The sequence below is a fragment of the Sturnira hondurensis genome, unplaced genomic scaffold (genome assembly GCF_014824575.4).
Source record: "Sturnira hondurensis isolate 20B ecotype Veracruz unplaced genomic scaffold, ASM1482457v3 Scaffold0018728, whole genome shotgun sequence".
In the NCBI taxonomy this organism is placed as follows: Eukaryota; Metazoa; Chordata; class Mammalia; order Chiroptera; family Phyllostomidae; genus Sturnira; species Sturnira hondurensis.
In genome coordinates, this window is record NW_028091359.1 from 2,034,271 (window position 1) to 2,056,551 (window position 22,281).

General features: G+C 35.8%; 1 protein-coding gene and 1 non-coding gene across 4 annotated transcripts in view; one reads left to right on the top strand and one right to left on the bottom strand.

The window, feature by feature from the left end:
• The window catches only part of USP32 (ubiquitin specific peptidase 32), a 142,622-nt gene that overhangs the window by 23,559 nt on the left and 96,782 nt on the right, over positions 1-22,281 (bottom strand). Inside the window, exons 13-23 of one of the 3 annotated variants that reach the window (XM_037070353.1) lie at positions 14,318-14,513; positions 12,153-12,304; positions 11,480-11,620; positions 10,165-10,324; positions 7,106-7,260; positions 5,462-5,543; positions 4,571-4,645; positions 2,638-2,776; positions 2,263-2,368; positions 942-1,115; positions 142-316 (exon numbers count right to left, since the gene is read on the bottom strand). In XM_037070353.1, coding sequence (XP_036926248.1) covers positions 142-316; positions 942-1,115; positions 2,263-2,368; positions 2,638-2,776; positions 4,571-4,645; positions 5,462-5,543; positions 7,106-7,260; positions 10,165-10,324; positions 11,480-11,620; positions 12,153-12,304; positions 14,318-14,513 — 1,555 coding nt within the window. Of the gene's footprint in view, positions 1-141; positions 317-941; positions 1,116-2,262; positions 2,369-2,637; positions 2,777-4,570; positions 4,646-5,461; positions 5,544-7,105; positions 7,261-10,164; positions 10,325-11,479; positions 11,621-12,152; positions 12,329-14,317; positions 14,514-22,281 lie in introns of all 3 variants that reach the window. The other 2 variants (XM_037070354.1, XM_037070352.1) reach the window with 2 other exon arrangements.
• Positions 18,085-18,223, top strand: LOC119003834 (U4 spliceosomal RNA). Its single transcript, XR_005070041.1, has one exon. It is a non-coding gene; the product is annotated as a U4 spliceosomal RNA (small nuclear RNA).

The following is a 22,281-nucleotide window of genomic DNA, read 5'->3' on the forward strand; positions in this document are numbered from 1 at the left end:
TAGATTGCTAGATTATAACAGGATGACTATTAATTTTTATGAGAACGCATTATAAACAAATGACCATACTTACATACTCAGGCTGCTTGAAAACATAAAAGACAATGGAGTTAAATAATTTTTCATAATGTTGTGACCTACCTGTTATTTCTAAGTGCATATAACTGTCCATTGGTAGTGGCAAAGATAAAAAATTGAATGGGTCAAATCGGACACTTATATGACCACATGTCTTGCATTTGACTTGGGACCTTAACTGCCCGTGAAACAAATCTACAACAATTGATCTATTCCTTCTTAGATGGTTGTCCCAGGCCTATCAAGAAAAAAGATTAGAGAAAAGAAGATTTTTTTTTCAAAATTTAAAAGAAGAATATTTCTACACAAATTCAAATAAATTGGTTAAATAAATGAGGTTTAAATGTCAGGAACATAATCTTTAACACCCATTTAAAATATAAAAGCTTTCTGCCTCCAAACTTTTAATTCAGATATATAATTGAAAATGTATTACCTACTAGGATAATGTGATTCTTTCTGCTCAACCTATAAAATATTAAATTCATATGAAAAATCTTATTTTTTTCTTTGTTCATACCATGGTAATGATGATGATTAAAGTTCTTTGTCCATTAAAAAGCAAATAAAATGTGTCTGTTGGTCACTATACATTATTATGCTAGCAATTATGGGACTTTAGAAGTTCTACTGAATAATTCCTATACCCTCTCCCAAAGGTGTACAATGTGAAAAGGTTACATTCCTCTATTTTCATTAAGGGTGCTTTGTTTTGGCATTACTGCACAAAAATTTAGCAGAGAAATACAAATTCCTTCACTTTCATACTGAAATTCTGATTATAAAATTTAAGTTGTACAACACACACTTGTGGCCAAAACATTTTATTTATTGTTTACATTAGAAAATCAAAACCAACAAACCTCTGCAGCTACTTCCCAGTCTGGTCGGCCGTCACTGTCCTTCAGTTCCACATATGGCTTCTCATGGACTCGGTTGAGATCTTCATGAAGACCGTCCAAGAGAAAAGCCAGAAGTTCTTGAGAGTCTTGTTGCTGGAACCCATTAAACCTGGGAGCATATTTTGCTATGGTCCACTATAAATATAAGAGGAATCAAACTCATTATTTGCTACTTCATAAAATTTAGAATGAGCATGCCCCATAATTCAACCAGAGGCATTATAAGAAGGTAAAAAGTATGGTATTTAGTCTGTCTCTATTTCAGCAAATATATTTTGGATAATCACAAAAGCTTTCTAATCTTAATCTCAAACAACAACAACAAAAGTACTTGGCCAATATTGTATCCTAGTTCAGCATCATAAAAGCAAACAGTCCTTTAGATATTCAGGTGTTGTTTAAGACAGGCAGGGCAGAAACATTAAAACAGTATTTGCTTATATTAAAAGAGTTCCTGTTATAATGTTTGCTTTTACAGTTAACCTTTCTTGTCTGGCTGTATCCTAATTTTTATTATTAGAAGCAGAATAGCCTCATATTTAATGGTAAGGACTTACTAACTAGCCTGCAACTTAGGCGAACTATTTAACTGCTCTGAGCCTTAGTTCCTCAGCCATAAAATGGAAACAATAGGCTCTGGCTGGGTAGCTCAGCTGGTTACAGCATCACCTTGATAAACCAAGATTGAGATTTCAATTTCTGTTGGCACATACACAAAGCAACCACGAAGCAACCAATAAATAGGTGAAACAAAAAATCAATTTCTCTCTCTCTCTCTCTAAATTCAATTAACTCAAAAAAAATCAAGATAATAACATCACTTTATGTTATAGGGCCATATAGAGAAGATTCAGTGGATCAACAAATTGGTCCTTTTCCTTTCCTCTTCCTAAGATCAATAAATTTTAACAAATGAGGATAATAACCAACTTACATTATAGGGCCATAGAAAAGATTAAATTAGTTAATACACATTAGGTAATGAGAACAGTGCCTGGTAAGTGGTTGTCAAATTTTTAACTATTACAATTATTACTTTTAAACATAATTTTGCTTTGTTTTTAAATAAAAATAAAAATAACCCTAACTTCACTGACATTCACTACAAGTGATAGTAATGTAAAATTTTATCTATTAATTACATTTTTTCTTCCTGCCACTTTTTAAAATTCTACAGATAGTTAAACTAAAACTAAAACACTAAACATAAAAAACACATAGAGAAAAATAATTAAACAACTACTTAGGACTTAAATATTTTTATATTATTTTAACTGCTTACCCGAAGCTTTAATGGGGCGATATTCTTCTGGGTTCCACTCCAAAGTTCCTGTACTAAATCCCCATAGCATTTAGCCATATGCCCCTTCATACCAATGGGGTTTGTCCTGGAGGTTTGAAAGGAACATTTGTTGCCAAAGATTCTCATAAATAATTATGCGGGCACAAAAATACCTAGCATCTGTGTCCTCACATCAAAACATCTTTTTTAAATAAGAGAAGTATCCCCTGGCCCTTATTTAATACTAAATAGACCAAATAAGGTAAGACTTTTCCCTCCCACAGTAAAGAAAGAAGAAATTTAGGTGATAATGAGTTCTTACCAAAGTTACAGAAAGTTAAGAGTTGTAGAAAGTTAACGATCAAGAAAGATTACCTGTTGAGTTCATACAGATGTCTCCCTGAGATAAAATACTGTGTCAGTGGCTGTGTGTTACTAACACACTGGATGCTGGAGTTCATGAAGCATGTATTTCCTAGATTACTCAGACCTGTGGCTCCCTTTTCTGTGGGAACTGGAACAAACAATATGATAACTGAAGTCTAGCTGTAGTAAGATAATCATAGACTAAACAGTTATGTACATCAATGTAACATTTTTATAACTTTAAAAAAAAAGACCTTCACTCTTTTTTATGGCTGAATAATGGCTGTGTTATATATGGCTGTGTACCACATTTTATTTATCCATTCATTTGTTGATGGCATTGGTTGTTTCCACATTGTACAAATAATCTGTTCGAGTTTCTATTTTCAATTCTATTGGGTACATTCCTAGGAGTGAACTTGCTGGGGTATATGGTAATTCTCTGAATTGCTTTTTGTAGAACCACCAAACTGTTTTCCATAGTGGATATACCATTTTACATTCCCAGCAGCAACGTATGATGGTTCCAATTTCTCCTTATCCTCAATAACACTTATTTTTGTTTTATTGATTATAATAATTTCAGTAGGTATGGAGTGGTATCTTGTTGTGGTTTTGGTTGAATTTCCCTAATGACTATTGATGTCAAGCATCTCTTTATGTTCTTATTTCACATTTGTACATTGTCTTTGGAGAAATGTCTGTGAAAAGCTAATGGTTCTTTTTAAACTGAGTTGTCTTTTTATTGTTGAATTACACAGTTATTTCCATATTGGAGATAATAAACCCTTACCAGATATATGGTTTGTAAATAATTTCTCCCAATGTGGAAGTTGTCCTTTCACTTTCTTATTAACGCCTTTGATGCACAAGTTTTAAATTTTGATAAAATTCAATTTATCTATTTTTCTTTTGTTGCTCCTGATATTGATGTCATATATAAAAATCCACTGCCAAATCCTAGGTCATGAAGATTTACCTGTATGTTTTTTTCTTAAGAGTTTTATCATTTTTAGGTTGTTGATCAATTTTGAGTTACTTTTTGTATATAATGTGAGGTAGTGGTCCAAATTAATTCTTTTACAAGTGAGAATCCAGTTGTCCTAGAACCTACCTGATCCCTCCACCATGATCACACATAACGTCAATGCCTTGCCATTAACACTAACCTAGAGTCAACCACTGCCTGGACTTGACCATGACCTGGACTGGATCACCACCACAGAGTTTATCACTATCCTAGGTTGGACCACTGCCCTAGACTCAACCACTGATGCATATTTGGAAAGCACCCTGGATTTTGATTTATTTACTGATGAAGAATCGAACATCACCAGCTTTGTGGAAGAAGCCACTGAGGCTATGGTAAGTGTCACTGGTGATTATTCAGAAGAGCCCATGACTAGGGCACCAGGTGAGTTCAGCACGACCATGGAACTAATGTGTTCATCTCAGCACTTGCTTAAAAGGAAGCAAATGTTCCACTAGCAGGGTCCACCACCATGCTACCCACTGCTTTTCAAGGAGATTCTTAGCTTCAGAACAAGTCTACCACTATACAATACAGGACTGCATACCACAGAAAACTAGTGAAACACAGCATGACTTTCTCAGCTCAGGAGAAACAGCAAGGCATTACTGATTGTGAGCTGAGTGGTAAAAATTTGACACAGTATGGGGATGGGCCATTTTTTTTTTACCATTTTTTATTTAGTATGAGTGCAAGAAATGTTTATTAGTATTAGGGAAAATATAAATAAATAATTATTTAACTGCAAGGTTAGAAAGAAATTTGATGCTTCAGTAAAAAGAAAAACAAAGAGTGGCCTAGTCACTTTTAGAGTAGAAAGCCAAAAGTTAACACTTTGATAGTTGAGAAAGGGAAAAAAAACCCCAGTAACTTAAAAATAATATTTTTAGAAATAATACACTGACAACTTACCCTTGTGTCTGTCTATTTTACTACTGTTTGCTATAAAGGACATTTCCTCAGGCCAACTCATATCTTTGTTTCGAACTGGAAAGACAGAGATAGGAATATGTTAACTTCGAATTCACTGAAATCACATCCACTTGACTGGTTCAGTTAAGAAGAGCTATTTCTAAATCAGAAAACATAAAGAAAAACAATCAAGTTATTTTTAGTAAGTGACTGAAACTATTCTGACTCTTTATATTGGGAACTTTACAGTCACTTGCTTAGATTTAATTAGTAAGATATTCCCTCAGTTACACACCCAAACTAAAATTATATTCAACCACCCAAAGAAGTAATTAAAGCTCTTAAAGTTAATACATTAGAAATACTACAATTCTTTCTTAAATTATGACAACTGAATCTAATCTATTCATTTTAATACAAAGGCAGTTAGTAATGTTTCCATGAATCTTGATGGGAAAAGACACACTAAGTTTTCAATGACATGAGTATAAATCCGTGTGTGAACATACAAGTAGCTTTGTTGGTGAGTGATCAGTGTCGATGACTAATAAAAGCCTGTGCCACTAACTATGCAAAAAGAAATTAGTCTCCTTATTCAAACTCAAAGAACTAGCTTGAAAATTTTAAGAAAGTTTGTAAACTTTTAACTGAGTTCACTTGTTTCTACCCACCATTTCCACTGCTTGACAATGAACATAGAAATATTTTTCTTATAAAGTAATCTAAATAGTAGGTAGGATTATAGAAGGGTTTAATGGGTTTTATTTACCATAAAGAATATAATGATCAAATAAAGGTTGGAAAAATTATAAAATGGATTACTAGTGACTAACTACATCTTTAAACTGTCTCCCTAAAAATCTAATATAAATGCATGCTTCTTTCTTGTACCTTCAATTACCAGGTGCTGCTCATCTTGAATTTTCAAATATTCCAGTCTATGATCTTCATCATCTAGAAGAGTGAGGTAATTCTGTGTATAGAGAAAAAAAGGCTTCTATTCATTTAATTGATAAACTTGAATATGGAAATAAAAATGAATAACAATAAAAAATAGCTCTGTAGTTACATACCCAATGTGACAGACATTAGGCATACTATAGTTGTTCACAAACTTGTAATTTAGGTGGTAAAATGAGGGGAAAACTGTATACTTTGTAAACATGTACTTTATATCTCTAAAACAAATTTATATAGGATTTTGAGGAGATCAGAAGGCGGCTCATTACACATCAAACCAAAATTCATCGAAATTTAGGTTTTCTGAAGAGCTTACACAAATTTTCCTTACTATCCAGATTAAATGAAAAAAATATGCTTGTGATCAAGATGGAACTTGATCACTTACTAGAAACTGAAAATGTAAAACCAAATGTCATGTACTAGAATTATACATTTTTGTTTATGATTACCCCATTTTACAGTACTCACACAATTCACTTACTTTTTTATAACTTTCCTAAGGGAGACATTATTATTTACCCCATTCACTCATGAGAAAACTAAGACAGAGTTAAGTGACTTTCCCTTGGTTATGTAACTAACAAGTGGCAGAGCCAGGACTCAATCCCTGGTAGTGTGGCTCTGGGAGACGTGTTCTCAATGGTGACTAAAGGAGGATATAAAAAACAAGGATCTAGCCCTGGCTGTTGTAGCTCAGTGGATTGAGCGCCGGCCTGCGAACCACATGACCATGGTTCGATTCCCAGTCTGGGCACATTCCGGGGTTGCAGGCCAGGTCCCAGCAGGGGACTCATGAGAGGCAACCATACATTGATATTTCTCTCCTTCTCTTTTCCTCTAAAGATAAATAAATAAAATTAAAAAAAAAAGAAGGTCTAGGGAATAGAGAATTGGTTAAAACGACTTATGGTCCAATTTCAATTATAATCTGAAAACATAATGCATGTTAAGCAATTAACAGCACTGTCTCTGAGGAGGATGGAAGACAGGGGTCAGAGAACGGGAAGGAAGAATGTTACCTATATACTTTTGTATTGTTTGAAATTTTTAGCATGTGTATATCACTTCAGAACATTAAAAATAAGCTCTGTTTAGTTGAAAAAAATATTTTCTATTACTTTATAACAACAGTCTTTATAAGATGATACTGTTGCCCTGGCCAGGTGGCTCAGTTGATTGGCGCATCATCCCATACACTAAAAGACTGCAAATTTCATTCCTGGTCAGGGCACATATTTAGGTTTTGGGTTCAAGCTCCAATCAAGGACAGCACAGGAAGCAACCAATCAATGTTTCTCTCTCACATAGATGTTTTTCTCTCCCTCCTTCTCTTTCTAAAATCAATAAACATATCCTTGGGTGACAATTAAAAGAATGGTACTGTCCATGATGATAAAGTGACAAATATCTACATGTATGCATATAGTAATTTAAAAGATGAAGATATCACTGAGATCCTTGGTATGGTTTTCAGCATAATTACAATAGACAACAATCTCAAACTCATGAAATATGGATTTAACACTTGGTCTCTGAGTGGAGGTGCCTTCATGACTCTGAGATGCCTCTTACCTCACTGTTGTATAGCCACAAGCGCATATCTTCCTCTTTGATGCGCAGCCTCTGAGATAGATATTCATGAATTTCCTTGATGGTCTGCATTCGACTAAAACAGCCTGTGTAGGCTAAGACTCGCTTTAATGGCGCATTTGGAGAAGGTACATTTCCTATGGTTATAGTAATCATAATGAGGAAAAGACAGATGTTTAAAAAAGCACCCCTCAGCAATGGGGATTACACTATTTTAGGAAACAAGGATGAAAAATGAGAATTAGAGGTTTAATAATTTTATAAATTAAGCAGCTTTAAAATAAAACTTTAAAATGAAGACAGGAGGCCCAAGTATCTTAGAGTGAGTCCAAAACCTTAACTTTGAAAGGAAGCAACAAAATCAGAGACTGAAATAACTGGCAGTACTCAGATCCCAGAAGAGTGGGAAATATAACAAACAATAGGCCTTAGCATTTTGGCTGACCTCAGCTGGGTCACACTCAAAATCAAAACAGCATATGAATGGAGAAGATAAAATAGGACTGGATTTGAATTTCACAGATACATAACTGGATTCACCTGATCCACTTCCTTAAAATAAACTGTCTTTGAATTACTAATCCCATCACTTTCAGGCCATTAATTGGCCCAATTACCTGACACACTGGTACAATTACACATAAAAATTTTACTTCAAATTCTCAGTAGGCATAGACTCCATGCGGCCAAACACAGCTTTAAAGTGAAGCCAATAAACTTCCCGGGACCAAAAAAAAGTGCCCTATTCAAAGGTAGAAGAGGGTAAAACTCGTATGGCCTGCCTGCCCAATAAGATAGCAACAGACCTGACCCTGAATTCCTGAAAGGCTCAAGGTGGTAACAAAAAGGTGGCAATAAGGGGCAAGAGTGAAGAGTGACAAAAGAAAATGTCAAGTCCAACCACATATTTCAAGAGAGACAAAATAAAATGATAAGAGATTATGGAAATCAAAGATAGGTTGCTAAAACAACCTGCTAAACCCTGGTTAAACTATTCAGGCAAAAATCTAGACAAAGGTATAGCTTAAAATGGTCATCTCTTATCTCTGGGAGGTTATGGTTTATTGAGAAACCCAAAACAAAAATAAACTTAACATATAAATATAATCCATCTAGGGTCCAATTATATGTTCCAGGTAGTTTACAACCCATTCAGTTGTGGCTCAATTTTATTCCTCTTATTAAATGCACTTTGAGTCTCCACTAAATAAACTGGAGAAAAGTACTGGCATCATCCACATTTTTAGAGTTTCCAAAAAGAATTGACTCACATAAAATAGGCTAAAAAATCATCTAAGAAACAATGGTTTCTGTGGCTTCGTTTATCAAAAAGGCTATCTTTAAGTCATTGTAACTGTGGGAAGGTTTGTATACTTGTCATTACAAAAGGAATAAAAGAGCCTAGTAAACAGCTGTAATAAATTGGGTAATGAGAAGGATAAAAACTATACTATGACAGAACAAAACCCAATCATGATCAATTTTAAACACATAGCAAAGCAAATCTTTTTCTATCAGCAAGCAGAGGATAATCCCTTTTAAAAGAAAGCACAAGAGCAAATTTCTGTAATTATTAATCAGAGGATTAGTTATAAGATTACAGCAAGAAAGCATATTTTTATAAACACCAAAATGATTAATGATTGATTTCACAACTAATTAGTAAGGAATAAAATTTCAAATTAAGAACAAATTTGGAGCTTAATAACTATTCAGTTCTAGGATTCAGAAGCATTTGCAAATGTAGTGGCCAAGTCAATTTCTATTGTCCTAAGCCACATAAGAAATTTATTTGAATTCTAGATAGCTCATTAAGTAGGCAGCCACTTACTATACATAGTTTTGTGCTTCTGAATAGCATCAACAAATCTAGTGGAATTTACAGAGCAGCAAAAATCTAGGATCAGCACAAGAGTTGCAAAGAATACTTAACTAAAAGCACAACAACACATCTTGCCTCTCATGTTATATTTCAAAGAAAATTGAAAAAGATATGTGCCCTGGGCGCCATGGAAGCAAGGCAAATACTTTCATTCAATGGGAAATTAAATGACGAAAGTTTCATAGAGGTTTCATTTCACGCTTTCTCGATTTTGATGTTTTCCCCAAAGTTTGGTTAGGCAGAGGTCACTGTTTTGCTATAAATCTTGCCAAATAATATGTGTAAGAATCTCTATATGTTACCTGAATATAAACTTTAAGAAAGACATTAAACTAACCCTATTTGATTTCAAAGGAGGGATGGTATGTTAGAGTTGGTTTGGGTTCATAGGTAGTTCTTGCATACAAAATTATACTAATTATAAAACACTGTGGAATTTTTAACACAAAGGTGAGACTGTAAGTGAATGAATTCATTACTTCTGCTGAAGAACCATCGAGCAAGTCCTACCCATCAATAAAACTTAATTTCATAGAGAAATCAAGGGGGAACTTTTTACATGTTAATATATTAAAATTGGAACTTACTTATTTGTGATTTTGATAGTCTTGATGTTTTTCAAAGCAAATGTGTCACTCTCACTTTCAAAAATGTTCCTTTGTTTTGTATTATCTGTGTCCCATAAGAGACAGGCTCCTCAGATTGAGTATAAAAAAAGGTATCATGTTTTGTTTAAAAAAAAAAGAAAAAGAACCAACCCAACACACACACACACACACACACGATATTGCCCAAAAAATCACTTTGAAAAATTTGAAAATTTTTTTTCAAACAGTAGAGTTGAAAAGAGAAGTCATTGACTGGTTGATTCTAACTTAGGTCAAGCAAATAATTTACAATGACTTGTTCTCAAAGAAGCAAAGTAGGTAATGTCTATTTCTATTTATTATCATTGTATTTTTACAAACCAGGAATGGAAACAACTCTTTCCAGTTTCCTGATGAGATTTTCCCTCTATTCCTGTCTAGTCTTGCGCATGACCATAGATCTGAGCCCCATAGTGATTACTGGTACAGTGGCACCAGACTTTGAGCAACTTGGTTTTTATTTTAATTTTTTAAAGGAAATGCATGACATTCTTGCTGCATTCTTAAGTTACCTCTTGGCAAATGCTGAGGAAACATTCTCAGGCTCATCATACCCATATTCACCCAGATGTTAGACTGCTGTGTCCGGGTGGCAGGCTGCTGTCTCAGGAACAGAAGGTATCGAGGAAATAATTCCAGCTCTGGGATTTCTGTCTTGCTATTCTTAATCACCTGTTGTTTTAATAAAGTTAAAATGTTTAATATGTTTACTACTTGTATTTCAGTTAGGTTACAGAAATTCATAGATTTAAATTACATAGGTTTAAATACACTCAAGTTTCTGCTCCTAAATCTATCTGCTAAGATTAGAACTCCTAGTGGATATTTTTTCCCCTTTCATTTAGAAGTAGTAATATCAGCCCTGGCTGGTGTAGCTCAGTGGATTGAGTGTGGGCCTGCGAACCAAACAATCGCAGTTCGATTCCCAGTCAGGGCACATGCCTGGGTTGCGGGCCAGTTCCCAGCAGGGGCCGCATGAGAGGCAGCCATACATTGATATTTCTCCCTCTCTCCTTCCCTTCCCCTCTAAAAATAAATAAATAAATTCTTTTAAAAAAACTAGTAATATCAAAATTAAATTTTAAAAATGAAAGTATTATCTAATTTTACTATCCTCACACTGTATTTTTTTCACTTTTACATATTTCATGTATATGAATGATGGTCTTTTAAAAGACAAGTTCTTAAGACTGGAAGTTACAAGTCAAAAAGTATGAAGCCATGCCATTAACTATATAGGTCATATTACCTACCAAAGTGTAGCAATTTACAATATTCCCAGAAATGTATGAATGATATGAGAAGATTTTTTTAAGGCACACTGATATGACAGCTGTCACAATGCAATCTAACAAAAATTGTTCAAATGAAGTTAAAGACAACTAAGTACTATTAGAGCCACCTTCTGGAAAAGAACAAACTTTTTGGCTAACCCAATAATTGGCTTGTGTGTGCCATGTGATGAAAAAGGCTGAAAACCACTGGCCTAGCCTTGTGACTCCCTCACTTTACTTAGTTCAGTGACTATTCCCTCCACTCTATAAATGCCACCTACTCCCACAGGCACGTCATTAGCATGGTTGGTACCTAATATACCAGTCAATAAATGTACAAATAAATGAATGAATGAATGAGAAGGAGAACCATTTATTGGTTTATTTATTGGAGTAGGTGGAGGGAAATTTATTCAACTGATTTGAACTGGTATTGAGTACACTGCTACCATAGCTAAGAACTAATTTGTGGATAATAAGGTTCATATATAAAAGTAATAGAAGACCTCATCTATGACTGCTCCTCCTATAGGATACTACTGGCTATACTTACAGGTCTAGGAAGGGCCAGATTTGCTCCATACCAATGATAAAGTGCTCGCCACACAGGTTCAGGGACCATTTCATAATCTCTTCCATGGACCAGCTGTGGGGATCGTTTTAATCGTCCACCTTCTAGTGTTAATGATGTAGCCTTAGAATAAAATGTAAATGTTGATTTTTAATATTACAGTCTCTCGTGTTTTAACAGAATGTAAATATAGAAAGAAAACACATGTCACTACTCAGTTTCATGTTACTAGAAAAAAATTTTTCTAAGAGAAATTTTTATTTTTAACTTACCAAATAAACTATTTAAGAAAGAAATTCAAAGCAACTCATTTGGAAAAGTCATCAGAGCACTTGGAATTAATAAGTCTGGTTTTCATAGATTTCTTTCAGATAATAAAAAATATTATTTTGGAAAAAAATTCCATTTACATATGAAATTACATTTTCACAGTAGCTGTTCCAAGAAAGAACATTTCCAAGGACCACTACACTGCTTCTAGGCAAGTACTAAATCATAAAATATTCTCTTGGAAATCTACTATGCAAAGAGATTTCCATCCACAACAGGTTAATTAAATGAACCACTAAGAATTTCTTATGTGCTAAAACCTCTAGAACAAAATTTATTCACAATCTGAAAAAGAATTATTTTAAGTAGATGTCAAATTACTCACCTTTACTGGTTCTTGAGTTACTAGTGGCTGGTTATCAATAGCCCCTGGTTTCTGAGGATTGAGATGCAACAAAATATTCCCATTGGTTCCTAGCAAACATTGGTTGTTATTATCAGAAGTGTTATGTTGTCGAGCAAAGCACATATCTGCCCCTGGTGTGGCAGAATACAAAAAGCCTGTAAGGAAATAGAGGGTGGAATCTCTGTATTTTTAATTGTTATACATTAATAGGCTGGAAGATATGAACTCAATGTCCATGTAGTAGGTTGATGCTATTATCCCATTGGCATGTCAGTACAGCAGATTCTGATAAATCTGTAGAACATAGAAAATACAGATGTATTCCATTCTGGATAATGCCTAGCATAACACTAGGTGGAATAAAAAAAATTAAAAAACTGTTACCAAATGAACATTTGGTCAGCCTCCTAGAGTATCTGATAATTCACAACAAGAATTGTAAGTCCTCTGATAGGAAAAAAAGATGTATATAGCCAAGTAGCTAGGCTCTCCCACACTCTCCCATAATTCTCCTCTTCTACTTGTGAACACATCCCAAATATTCCGGGAGATAATGGTGATGAGTCTAAACCAAAGGACAGAAACTAAAATAAGAACTTCAACAGAAGAATGCTGGGAGGAAGAAACTGCTCTCTAATAAATCTATTTGAAAGGAAGGCATCAGTATTATTGGGTTGGCCAAAGAGCCCATAAAAGACTTTTCCATAAAATAAAAGGCATATTTTTCATTTGCACCAATAACTTTATTGATGTGGACATTTTGAGTACGCCAGCTATTTTTCTGCTATTGGCTTCTAGTGGGCAGAGGCCAGAGGTGCTGCTAAACATCTTCCAATGCCCAAGACAGCCCCATAGCAAAGAATTATTTGGCCAAATGTCAATAGTACCAAGCAACTTTGCAAAAAGACTTTTGACACATTTGATCAGTCATGGAACCTTCTCCATACACTGCACAAATCTTTTATTGTGTTTCCATTGCATTTTTACCTTTCTTGAAATAATAAAACATAATATACTAAAAAAGCTGCATATTTTCTTCCATCTTCAATATTAAAATGGCTACAGAAAAATTCACCAATTTTGATAAGTTTTTTTAACGAATGCTTATATGACAGCTGTCATAATACAATCTAACAAAATTGTTTCAAATGAAATTAAAAAACTAAACAGTACTAGAGCCATTGTCCAGAAAAAACTAAATGAACTTTTTGGCCAACTCAATACAAGAGACATATACATGCAGAAAAATGATTAATGATGACAGTTGTGAACTTCAAGGATATTTTAAGAAATTTCAACTCTTAACTACATGTTAATCTCAGGTAAACATTCTAGCCATCAGTTACTTTGAACGTTCTAACTGTGGCACTCCTCATCCTGTAAATAACGTAAGTTATATAGTAAGCATATCAAAAAGACCTTATAGAGATTGAAAGATTAATTCTGGTGTTAAAGTCAATCAGAGAGAGCATTCCGTAAACTGCTAAGTGATCTCTGTAATGTCAGCTGGGGAGAGAAGCAGTAAATTCTACAGTTTCCTAGAGAAAATGCTAGCTCTGTCCAGTGTGCTTACTCCCTCCACAGAAAAGGAAAAAAGATCTCAAAGCTGAAATAACAACAGAATAAGAATGACAGTCTTGATCCTATATCACCAGAATAATAGGCTATCAACTTAATTTAGTCACACCATAAAAACACCAAAGCATCTCCCTCATCTTTCCCCACTTAATGAAGAACCAATAAGTTTTAGGTATCAAGGACTGAAGGGAATTATGGGAAGCACTGTGAATTCTTTCTCAATATTTTAACAAAACAATTCCCAAATTCTGGCCTGTAATGTCTGTAAAATTTAATATGAGGGTGCAATTAATACAAAGAAGGCATGCTTACAGTTAGAGTCCTGAAGATAGAAATTTAGATTTTTAATTCCCAAATCCGTTTATTGACAAAATAATTTACTAGCAACATGGAGAAATGTAGCTTAATCAATAAAAACTGGAAATATTTAAGAATTTTATAATCATTTCATTCAAAACTTACTTCTGTGAATGGAAGCCCAATATCCTACCAACCACACTTTGACAAAGTATACTTCTTTAAGAACTGACTGGGACTAACCCTCGTGGGAAACAAGTCCTACTTACCACTGCCAGCGGTTTCTGATGCTTCAGATGCAGTAGAAATGTTGTCTGAAAATTTCTCTTCTGTGGTGTTCACATAACTGAGGCTGCCTCCTCCGATTCTATCTTCACTCTGCTCTATAGAATGCACTGCTGTTCCAAATAAGTATTTTCCTCCATTCAGAACAGATGATGGCTCAATCACAACAGGGCTGGCATCCTAAAAATCATGAAGTCAGAGATAAAGAGGTAAAATTTAAAAATGCAGCTTTCAAAAATGAATCCCAAAATTATTGTTTCTAATCCTCCTGTGGTTGGGATAGTCATTTAAAAACATTTTAATGTATCACTAAATTTCTTCAAAGGGGAAGAGTATGTATAAATAAAATTGGTTAAGGTAGACTAGGAACAGACTGTAAAGGACTTTGTGCTGTATAAAGTAATTTAACTTAGACTTTGTTACTTTTACATGCTAGTCAATGGGCTCCAACTCCCGGTAACTCTATGAATGAGTGATGCTCACAATCAGTGAACATCAGCCCTACTTAGCGCCAAAGTCTGTAGGCTTCTTTGATGGAGTCACTCCATCTCATACTTGGTCTTCCTCTCTTCATGCTGCCAGACTTTAATTCATTTAATAATGGATATCATGGAAGGCTTTTTGTGATATTAAAAAATTAAATAATATTTATCCTTTTATTATAAAAGATTACAGTCATTGCAGGAAGTATAGAAAAACTATGAAGACTATATCACAAGTACTCAGATCCCACATTTAGCATTAACTATAGTTGACAATTTAACGTTTCCTTTATTTCTTGTGACTGAAAATATATGTATGCATAAAAAGTAAGTAGCATAGAAAATATGGTTAGAATTAAGGGCAGGGCTCTTACTACCAGCTATATGACCTTACATAGTAAATAAACTTTTAAGCTCATTTCTTCATGGTTAAACTTTTAAGCTCATTTCTCCAAGGTTAAAACTCAGATAATAATAGCATCTACCTCAGAGTGAATATGAAGATTATATAAGTGGCACATGTAAAATGCCTAACATTTAGAAAATATAAACGATCACTTTGGTTATTAAATATCACAGTTTAGCCCTGGCGGGTGTGGCTTGGTAGACTGAGTGTGGGCCTGTGAACCGGAGGATCACGGTTCGGTTCCCAGTCAGGGCACATGCCTGGGTTGCGGGCCAGTTCCCAACAGGGGATGCACAAGAGGCAGCCATACACTGATTACTTCGATCCCTCTCTCCTTCCCTTCCCCTCTAAAGATAAATAAAAATGATGTATCAACACTTGTTTCTCAAAAAAAAAATTACATTTTAAAGTATACTGTTTCTTTTTTTTTCACTTAACATTATATTGATGCTTTTTCTATGAAAGAATTTTAAACAGAGGAATAGCATAATCCAATGTTTGTTTTAAAAATAATTGTAGTGTATAGAAAGGACTGGAGGCAGAAATTGAAAGCTGATACACAAGTTAGAAGATGCCTATAAAGAAGGTGAAGGGATTAGCTAAAGAACATTCATGCATAACCCACAGACAGAGACATCAGTGTGGTGATGGCCAGAGGGAAGGGGGAGTGGGGGCTGGGTGGAGGTGGGCAGAGTGGGGTGAAGGGGAGACATCTGTAATAGTCTTTTTTCTCTCTTTTTTTAACTAAAGGGTTTTATTTATTTATCTTTAGAGAGGGAAGGGAAGGAGAGAGGGAGAGAAATATCAATGTGTGGTTGCCTCTCGTGCATCCCCCGCTGGGAACTGGCCCACAACCCAGGCATGTGCCCTGACTGGTAATCGAGCCGTGATCCTTTGGTTTGCAGGCCCTGTGCTCAATCCACTGAGCTACACCTACCAGGGCAAAATTCACATTTTTTATTACAAACTCAAATGTTGGTATCTCCTGTCAATTATTAACTTTCTCCAAGTATGGGAAAGGTACCAGATTATTATTTGGGGCATTTAATCACCCTAATTCACAGTGAAAAAATCTTCTCTATTCAATTTTTTTTAATCCTGATTACCTCAAGGAAATGTTCTCATTTTGGTACAAATGTGCTAATCTAATCTAATTTCTCCTTTTAACAGAAAATGAGACTCAATATCAGAGTCTTCAAAAGGGAAAGCTATTTAGTTGAAATTTAATAATATATATATATATATATTAAAGATTTTATTTATTTTTTTTTAGAGAAAGGGAGGGAGAAATAGAGGGAGAGAAACATCAGTGTGTGGTTGCCTCTTGCACGCCCCCAGCTGGGGACCTGGTCTGCAACCTAGACATGTGCCCTGACTGGGAATCAAACTAGCAATGTTTGGTTCACAGGCCAGTTCCCAATCCACTAAGCCACACCATCCAAGGCTAATAATATATTTCATTTTCACTGAATTTATTTTTATTTTGACCTTTTATTTCTGGAATGTGACACTGATTTTCTATTTAAATCAGTAATAAAAAGCTTCCTTTTAAAATACATGTATTTAGGCCCTGGCTGGTGTAGCTCAGTGGATTGAGCACAGGCCTGCAAACCAGAGGATCGTGGTTCGATTCCCAGTCAGGGCACATGCCTGGGTTGCAGGCCAGTTCACGGCAGGGGACACACGATACATTGTGTGTCCTCGGCAGAGGCAACTATACATTGATATTTCTCTCCCTCTCTCCTTCTCTTCTCCTCTAAACATAAATAAATAAAATATTTTAAAAATAAATAAATAATAAAATACATGTATTTACATAGAAATGGTAAAATTATTTACATAAACATAGTAAGCAAATGATACTATGGGTATTATATGGCAAAAAATGGTGACCATAATACACAAGAGACTAAACCTGAGAATCTACATTAAATATGGATTTTGGGCCATCATTATTTTAAATTGGCCAAAGAAGTAAAAACTGTATGGACAATGGAACAACAGAACCAAACTGACCTATGGCAAGAGAGGTAGAAATGTAAATTAGGCCTGGGTAGTTCACATTATTAAGCATATGTTTGGACTATAGTCTGTGGATTTTATAGCAATTTCTTAGAGATAATATTGATCCTCTCATAGCTTTTCTGATAGTGAGTCCATACCAACAAAAATACTTATTCAAATTAATTCAGCCTTTTTCTTCAGTTATGCTTTCTGATTTATTTGATCTGGAGTAGAACACACATTTTTTCACTTTTTTTTTAAAGCTCTCTATGTGATTCTACTCTGCAGCCAGAATTGATAACCACTGACCTAGTGAGGGTTATGGTGTCATACATTTGTTTTTATAATGTGCTTTAAATACTCAGAATACAGTAAGTGATTTCTTATTAAATCTATTACTTGCTCTGGAAGTTGCTTTTTAGAAGAAGATTCTAATTTTAACAAGCTTTTGAGACATTTGCTTTCTTTCTATGAAAGTGGAGTAAGACAGATAGCACAGCCATTTTGGAAGAATAACTATCTGAAAAATTTAAGTCTTCTCCCAAGTCACTTTGTTTTCCTCCAGAAAAATCACTTTATTCTCACTGTAAGTGTTCTTAAACTTAAATGATGTCTGCCTAACTATCATATGATTGACAAACAACTCCTTTTTAAATTTATATTTATTTTCATATTCCATTCATATTAAATTTATTTATGCACTATAAAACACTTTTTAAAGTTTTTGTAGCAATATATTTTGAACGAGATTAGGTTCCCTTAATCCTACTTGGACAAACAATTTTCTTCAAGTTTTCCTCTGAGTTTAGTAATTAACAGAATTTCAAGAAGTATTTGGAATTGTATTTTAAATGTTTTAGCTTTTGCGCAGTGGCAGTATCATGGCCAATGAGGTTTATCCGAGGCGCGATTATTGCTAATTAAATGCTTTAATTAGTTTGGAAATCTTATGTGAAGCCTATGTTTCTAAAGAAAATTTATACGAAACCATTCACAGTTTAGTCCATAGGTTGAATCTACAGATATGACTGGTAAGAAAATAGGATAAAAATGTTACTAGGCATTAAATTTGTTAGGCTGAGTTTTACCATAATATAGAAATAGAATGACTATAATAGTTGCAATCTTTCACCCAGACCGCAGGCTGTACCGCATGCCTTTAACACAGCACAGTGAATGATGCACCCTTTAGACTTGGAGAATATGAGCTTTTCTTCACTTCTCTACCAAACTCTTCTCACTGTCTTTAACTTTCTCTGCTATTGCTCTCAGTATTTGCCTGAAACTGTAAACATTACTCAGGTTCTTTCCTCTTTCCCCTTCTCTGCGCTATTTTCTTATCATTGCTTCCACTCTTGGCTTTCAGTGAAATTGTCAACTTTTACAGTCAACTAATCTAATTACCACTTTACCTCCATATGTTGAACAAATCAATAATGGTCATACATTGTAGTTACTGACAGTTTGTGACTCTTTTTGACTGTTATTTGTAGTTGGTCTGGGAAATTTTTTTCTTTAAAATCAAAGAATCTTTTTGTTTTTATTGACTTCTTGGTCTGGAACTATTAGAAACTATCATAGAAGCCTGTGTTTTTAGGAAGACAAGTCTCTAGATAGATAAAATTTCACCCGCGATGAGAAATTTCCCCAGAAATTTATCTGAGTTAATGGTTCCTAAAAAGCTTATGTGGAACTAAAAGATAAGATAATGCTCTTTTGAGAACTTTGTAAGTCATTATGAGTTATACAGTTTATGCTATTCCAGAACTCAGGATTCACTTTCTTCTGTAGCAGGGATGATACTACTTCTTCTAATGCTTGATACATGACACGTATGACAGGGTGGGGCAAAAGAAGGGCTACAGTTGTATGTGAAAGTTTATTTTTGTATTATTACTTATTAGTTATTGTATTATTTTCAACACAAATAACTATAAACCTACTTTGCCCCCCCTGTATACTATAAGTATAATCTTAAACAACTAACAGGCCAATTTTATATTTTATTAGTCTACAAGGCTGCTTTTGGAAAAATGGAAGGCAGTATGGAATAATAGAAAAAGTACTAACATAGGAATGAAGAGACCTGTACTCAAGAGATCTAGCTTAGATAATAAAGTAATTGCCATAAACAACTTTTGATACAGGGTGCAGCCAAGGGGGGCCCAGAAAAGATTTGGAATGGTGTCCAGAACTCAAAGTGTACAGGAATATTGGAGGAAATATTAAGATGTCCTCACCCCCCCCCCCAGGTGTCAGTTGGGGGAAGGGGCGAAAGGAGCAGGGCCATTGAGAGCTGTTTTGCATAGCAACAGTTTTGCAGCTAACCTCTGGAATGGTTATTTAACATATCCATAACCTTTAACTGGTTTCATAGATATGTTAAAGAGCTGTGGCCAAGTTTTGGGCCAGGGAGAAGTGAGTGGCAGCTAACCAGGCGGGAACTGGGGCTGCTTCTCTGAGACAGAGTGCCTGTGAGAGAGGTATGTGGCTTTAGCGGAGTGAGGACCCCCTCTTGGCCAGGTGAGGGGGAGAGCCACCCTGTTTTGGAAAGATGTAGATCCCTGTAGCCATTAGGAGGGAGAGCCAAGCGGTTTCAGCAGAGTGCAGACCCTCTCTTGGCCAGGTGAAAGGGAAGACCACGCAGCTTTGCCAGAATGGAGATCCCTGTGGCCAGGTGAAGAAAAACGCGCTTTTGGTGGAGTGCAACTTTGGTAGAAGAGGCCCACGCAGCTTTGGCGTGCTCCCTTTGGCTGAGTGGCCTGGAAACCAGGAGAGACTTTGACTGGAACTTGGTACAAAGAACTCTTGCCAGTGGAAGGTGCCACATGACTTTGGATTAATTGGAGATCCTGCCTGGACAGGCAGGCGACACAGCTCACGTGCCAGCGACCTGAAAAACGGACATGTGCTCTTTTCCTGATTTACGGTACCCGGAGTTGGGACAGTGGGAGAAGGGAGCGCTGTGTGTGTGTGTGTAGGTGTATACCCTTAAAGACTTTAATATTTTAAGGAAGGCATTAGGCCTGAATAGCATTAAATAAACATTTTGTTTCCTTTTCACAAATCTCTGGCATTGAGAGATGTCTTTCCAATTGGCAGCGGACAGAAGAGCCCTATAGATATTAGTGTATCGTCCTTGGGAGGGGCCCCTGTTTTCTGTAGCAGTTTTTGGCACCCCTCGGTGGGCCAAGTATTGCCCCCCCTCGGACCCTTGTTCGGTAACACTTTGGGCAATTACAAAAAAACTAAAAGGACTTCAGAGGCTTCATTTGTAAATTTAAAGAGAGATGCTTAAAGTGCTTTCTAGTTCTAAATTAGCATAATAACAAGAGTAAAATCTGTACACGAGTACTAATTGCTGTTTCCTAATATTTCTCAAACAGGAGAAAAGCCACATATACTATAATAATGATAAAAAAAGATTTCATCCTTTCTCCTCATTTACATTTTTACAAAAGGAGATTTCAGAGTGTGGGGGCGACTTTCCTCACAAGTCCCCCTGTGTGCCACGGATGAGAGTAAACATGACTGAGACACGATGTGATCTGCTTGGGGAGGAGAGGTGGCCATTTTCCCAGAGGAAAAAGGCCATGAGCAGTGGCCAGTTTCTCAGGGGAAAAAGGCGTTCAGCCTCTTTCTCCAATGGCTTTTATTGGGTTGTAATACACAGAAATACAAGGCCGCAAGGATCAAACAGTAGATAACATTTCAAAGAGATCTCAGGGCTTAGTCTGAGTCTGTCAGGAACAGAGTTTTAGAGTTTCCTGCTTGAACCCTTAACATATGAATGAAAGCACTCTTAGCAGAGCAGATTTCACAGGCTTATTAGGAACTCTTTGTGATGCCAGATTTTTCCCCAGGACAAGCTCTAGCAAGGAAAGAGCTGCACCCCTCCCCAACAGGTACTCAGGCTTAAGGGGATTAGAGCCAGGAGCTTCTCCCAGAGAACATGGGGACCTGGGCTATGTCAAAGCCAAGGGGAAAGAGTCCACTGCACCCTCTTTGTTGCAGCACGTCCCCCCATCCTTCCATGATGGCTTCCCAAGTGATCAAGTCTGGTTTAGGTTGCCCGTTGCCCCCCGCTGTGAGGGGTCTTACCTGTCATTCACTTCTGACAAAGCTTTGGGGGCAGGGACAGGAAACTGAAGCAGCGTTTGCTACCAGAGACAAGCTTTGTATCCTGCGGCTCAAATTCCAGAGGTCATAGCTCGCCCTTTGCCACAGAGAGTAGAGTTACAATTCCTAGACCCAGACAGAGCCATCCACACACAACACCAGAGCACAAAAACACTTGACTCATTAAAGAGGGAACAGATCAGCAAGATCCCATGAGCAGATCAAGTATTCAAGCTCAAGTGAATCACAGCAAATCTGAGGAAAACCACTGCTCACAAAGGATGACTTATTTTTCCTGCTTTTTAGGCATGACACTATCTGAAAGAACAGTCGGCTCAGCCCTTAAAGGCAATTAATGGTTCACTTAGACAAACGTGCCATTTTGTGAAGAGAAAAACATCAAAGCTAAGTGATGTCTTAGGTAGGGAAACTAAGTCCAGAGTAAGATCAAATTATCTAACATGTTAAGTACATTGATTTTTGTTAAAGCAAGGCATTGGTTAAAAATGCCCAAGTATACTGGAAAGATAAATTTAAATCACTAACTAATTGCTACAATTACTGTAACTACTGTCACTTCCTCTAACTTTATGCAGGGTGTTGTGTACTTGCTAGGAATGGAGCTAATTTAACCCCAATAATCGTACTGCAATAGGTATTATTAATCCGATTGTTCATATGAGGAAACTGAGGTAGAGAGAAGATCAGTAACTTGCTTAAAGTCATATAGCAAGAAGAAAGACTAGGACTCCAACATAAGAATACAATATCACAACTATTATCCTACCCTGGTTTCTCATAGTATTGGCTAATACTTATTGAGTACTTACTATGCACCAGACTCTGCTCTGTAACACATATCATGTATCAATTCCTTTATTTCCCATGATACCCTATGAGGGAGGTTACTGTTATTACTCTGAATTTATAGAGAGGG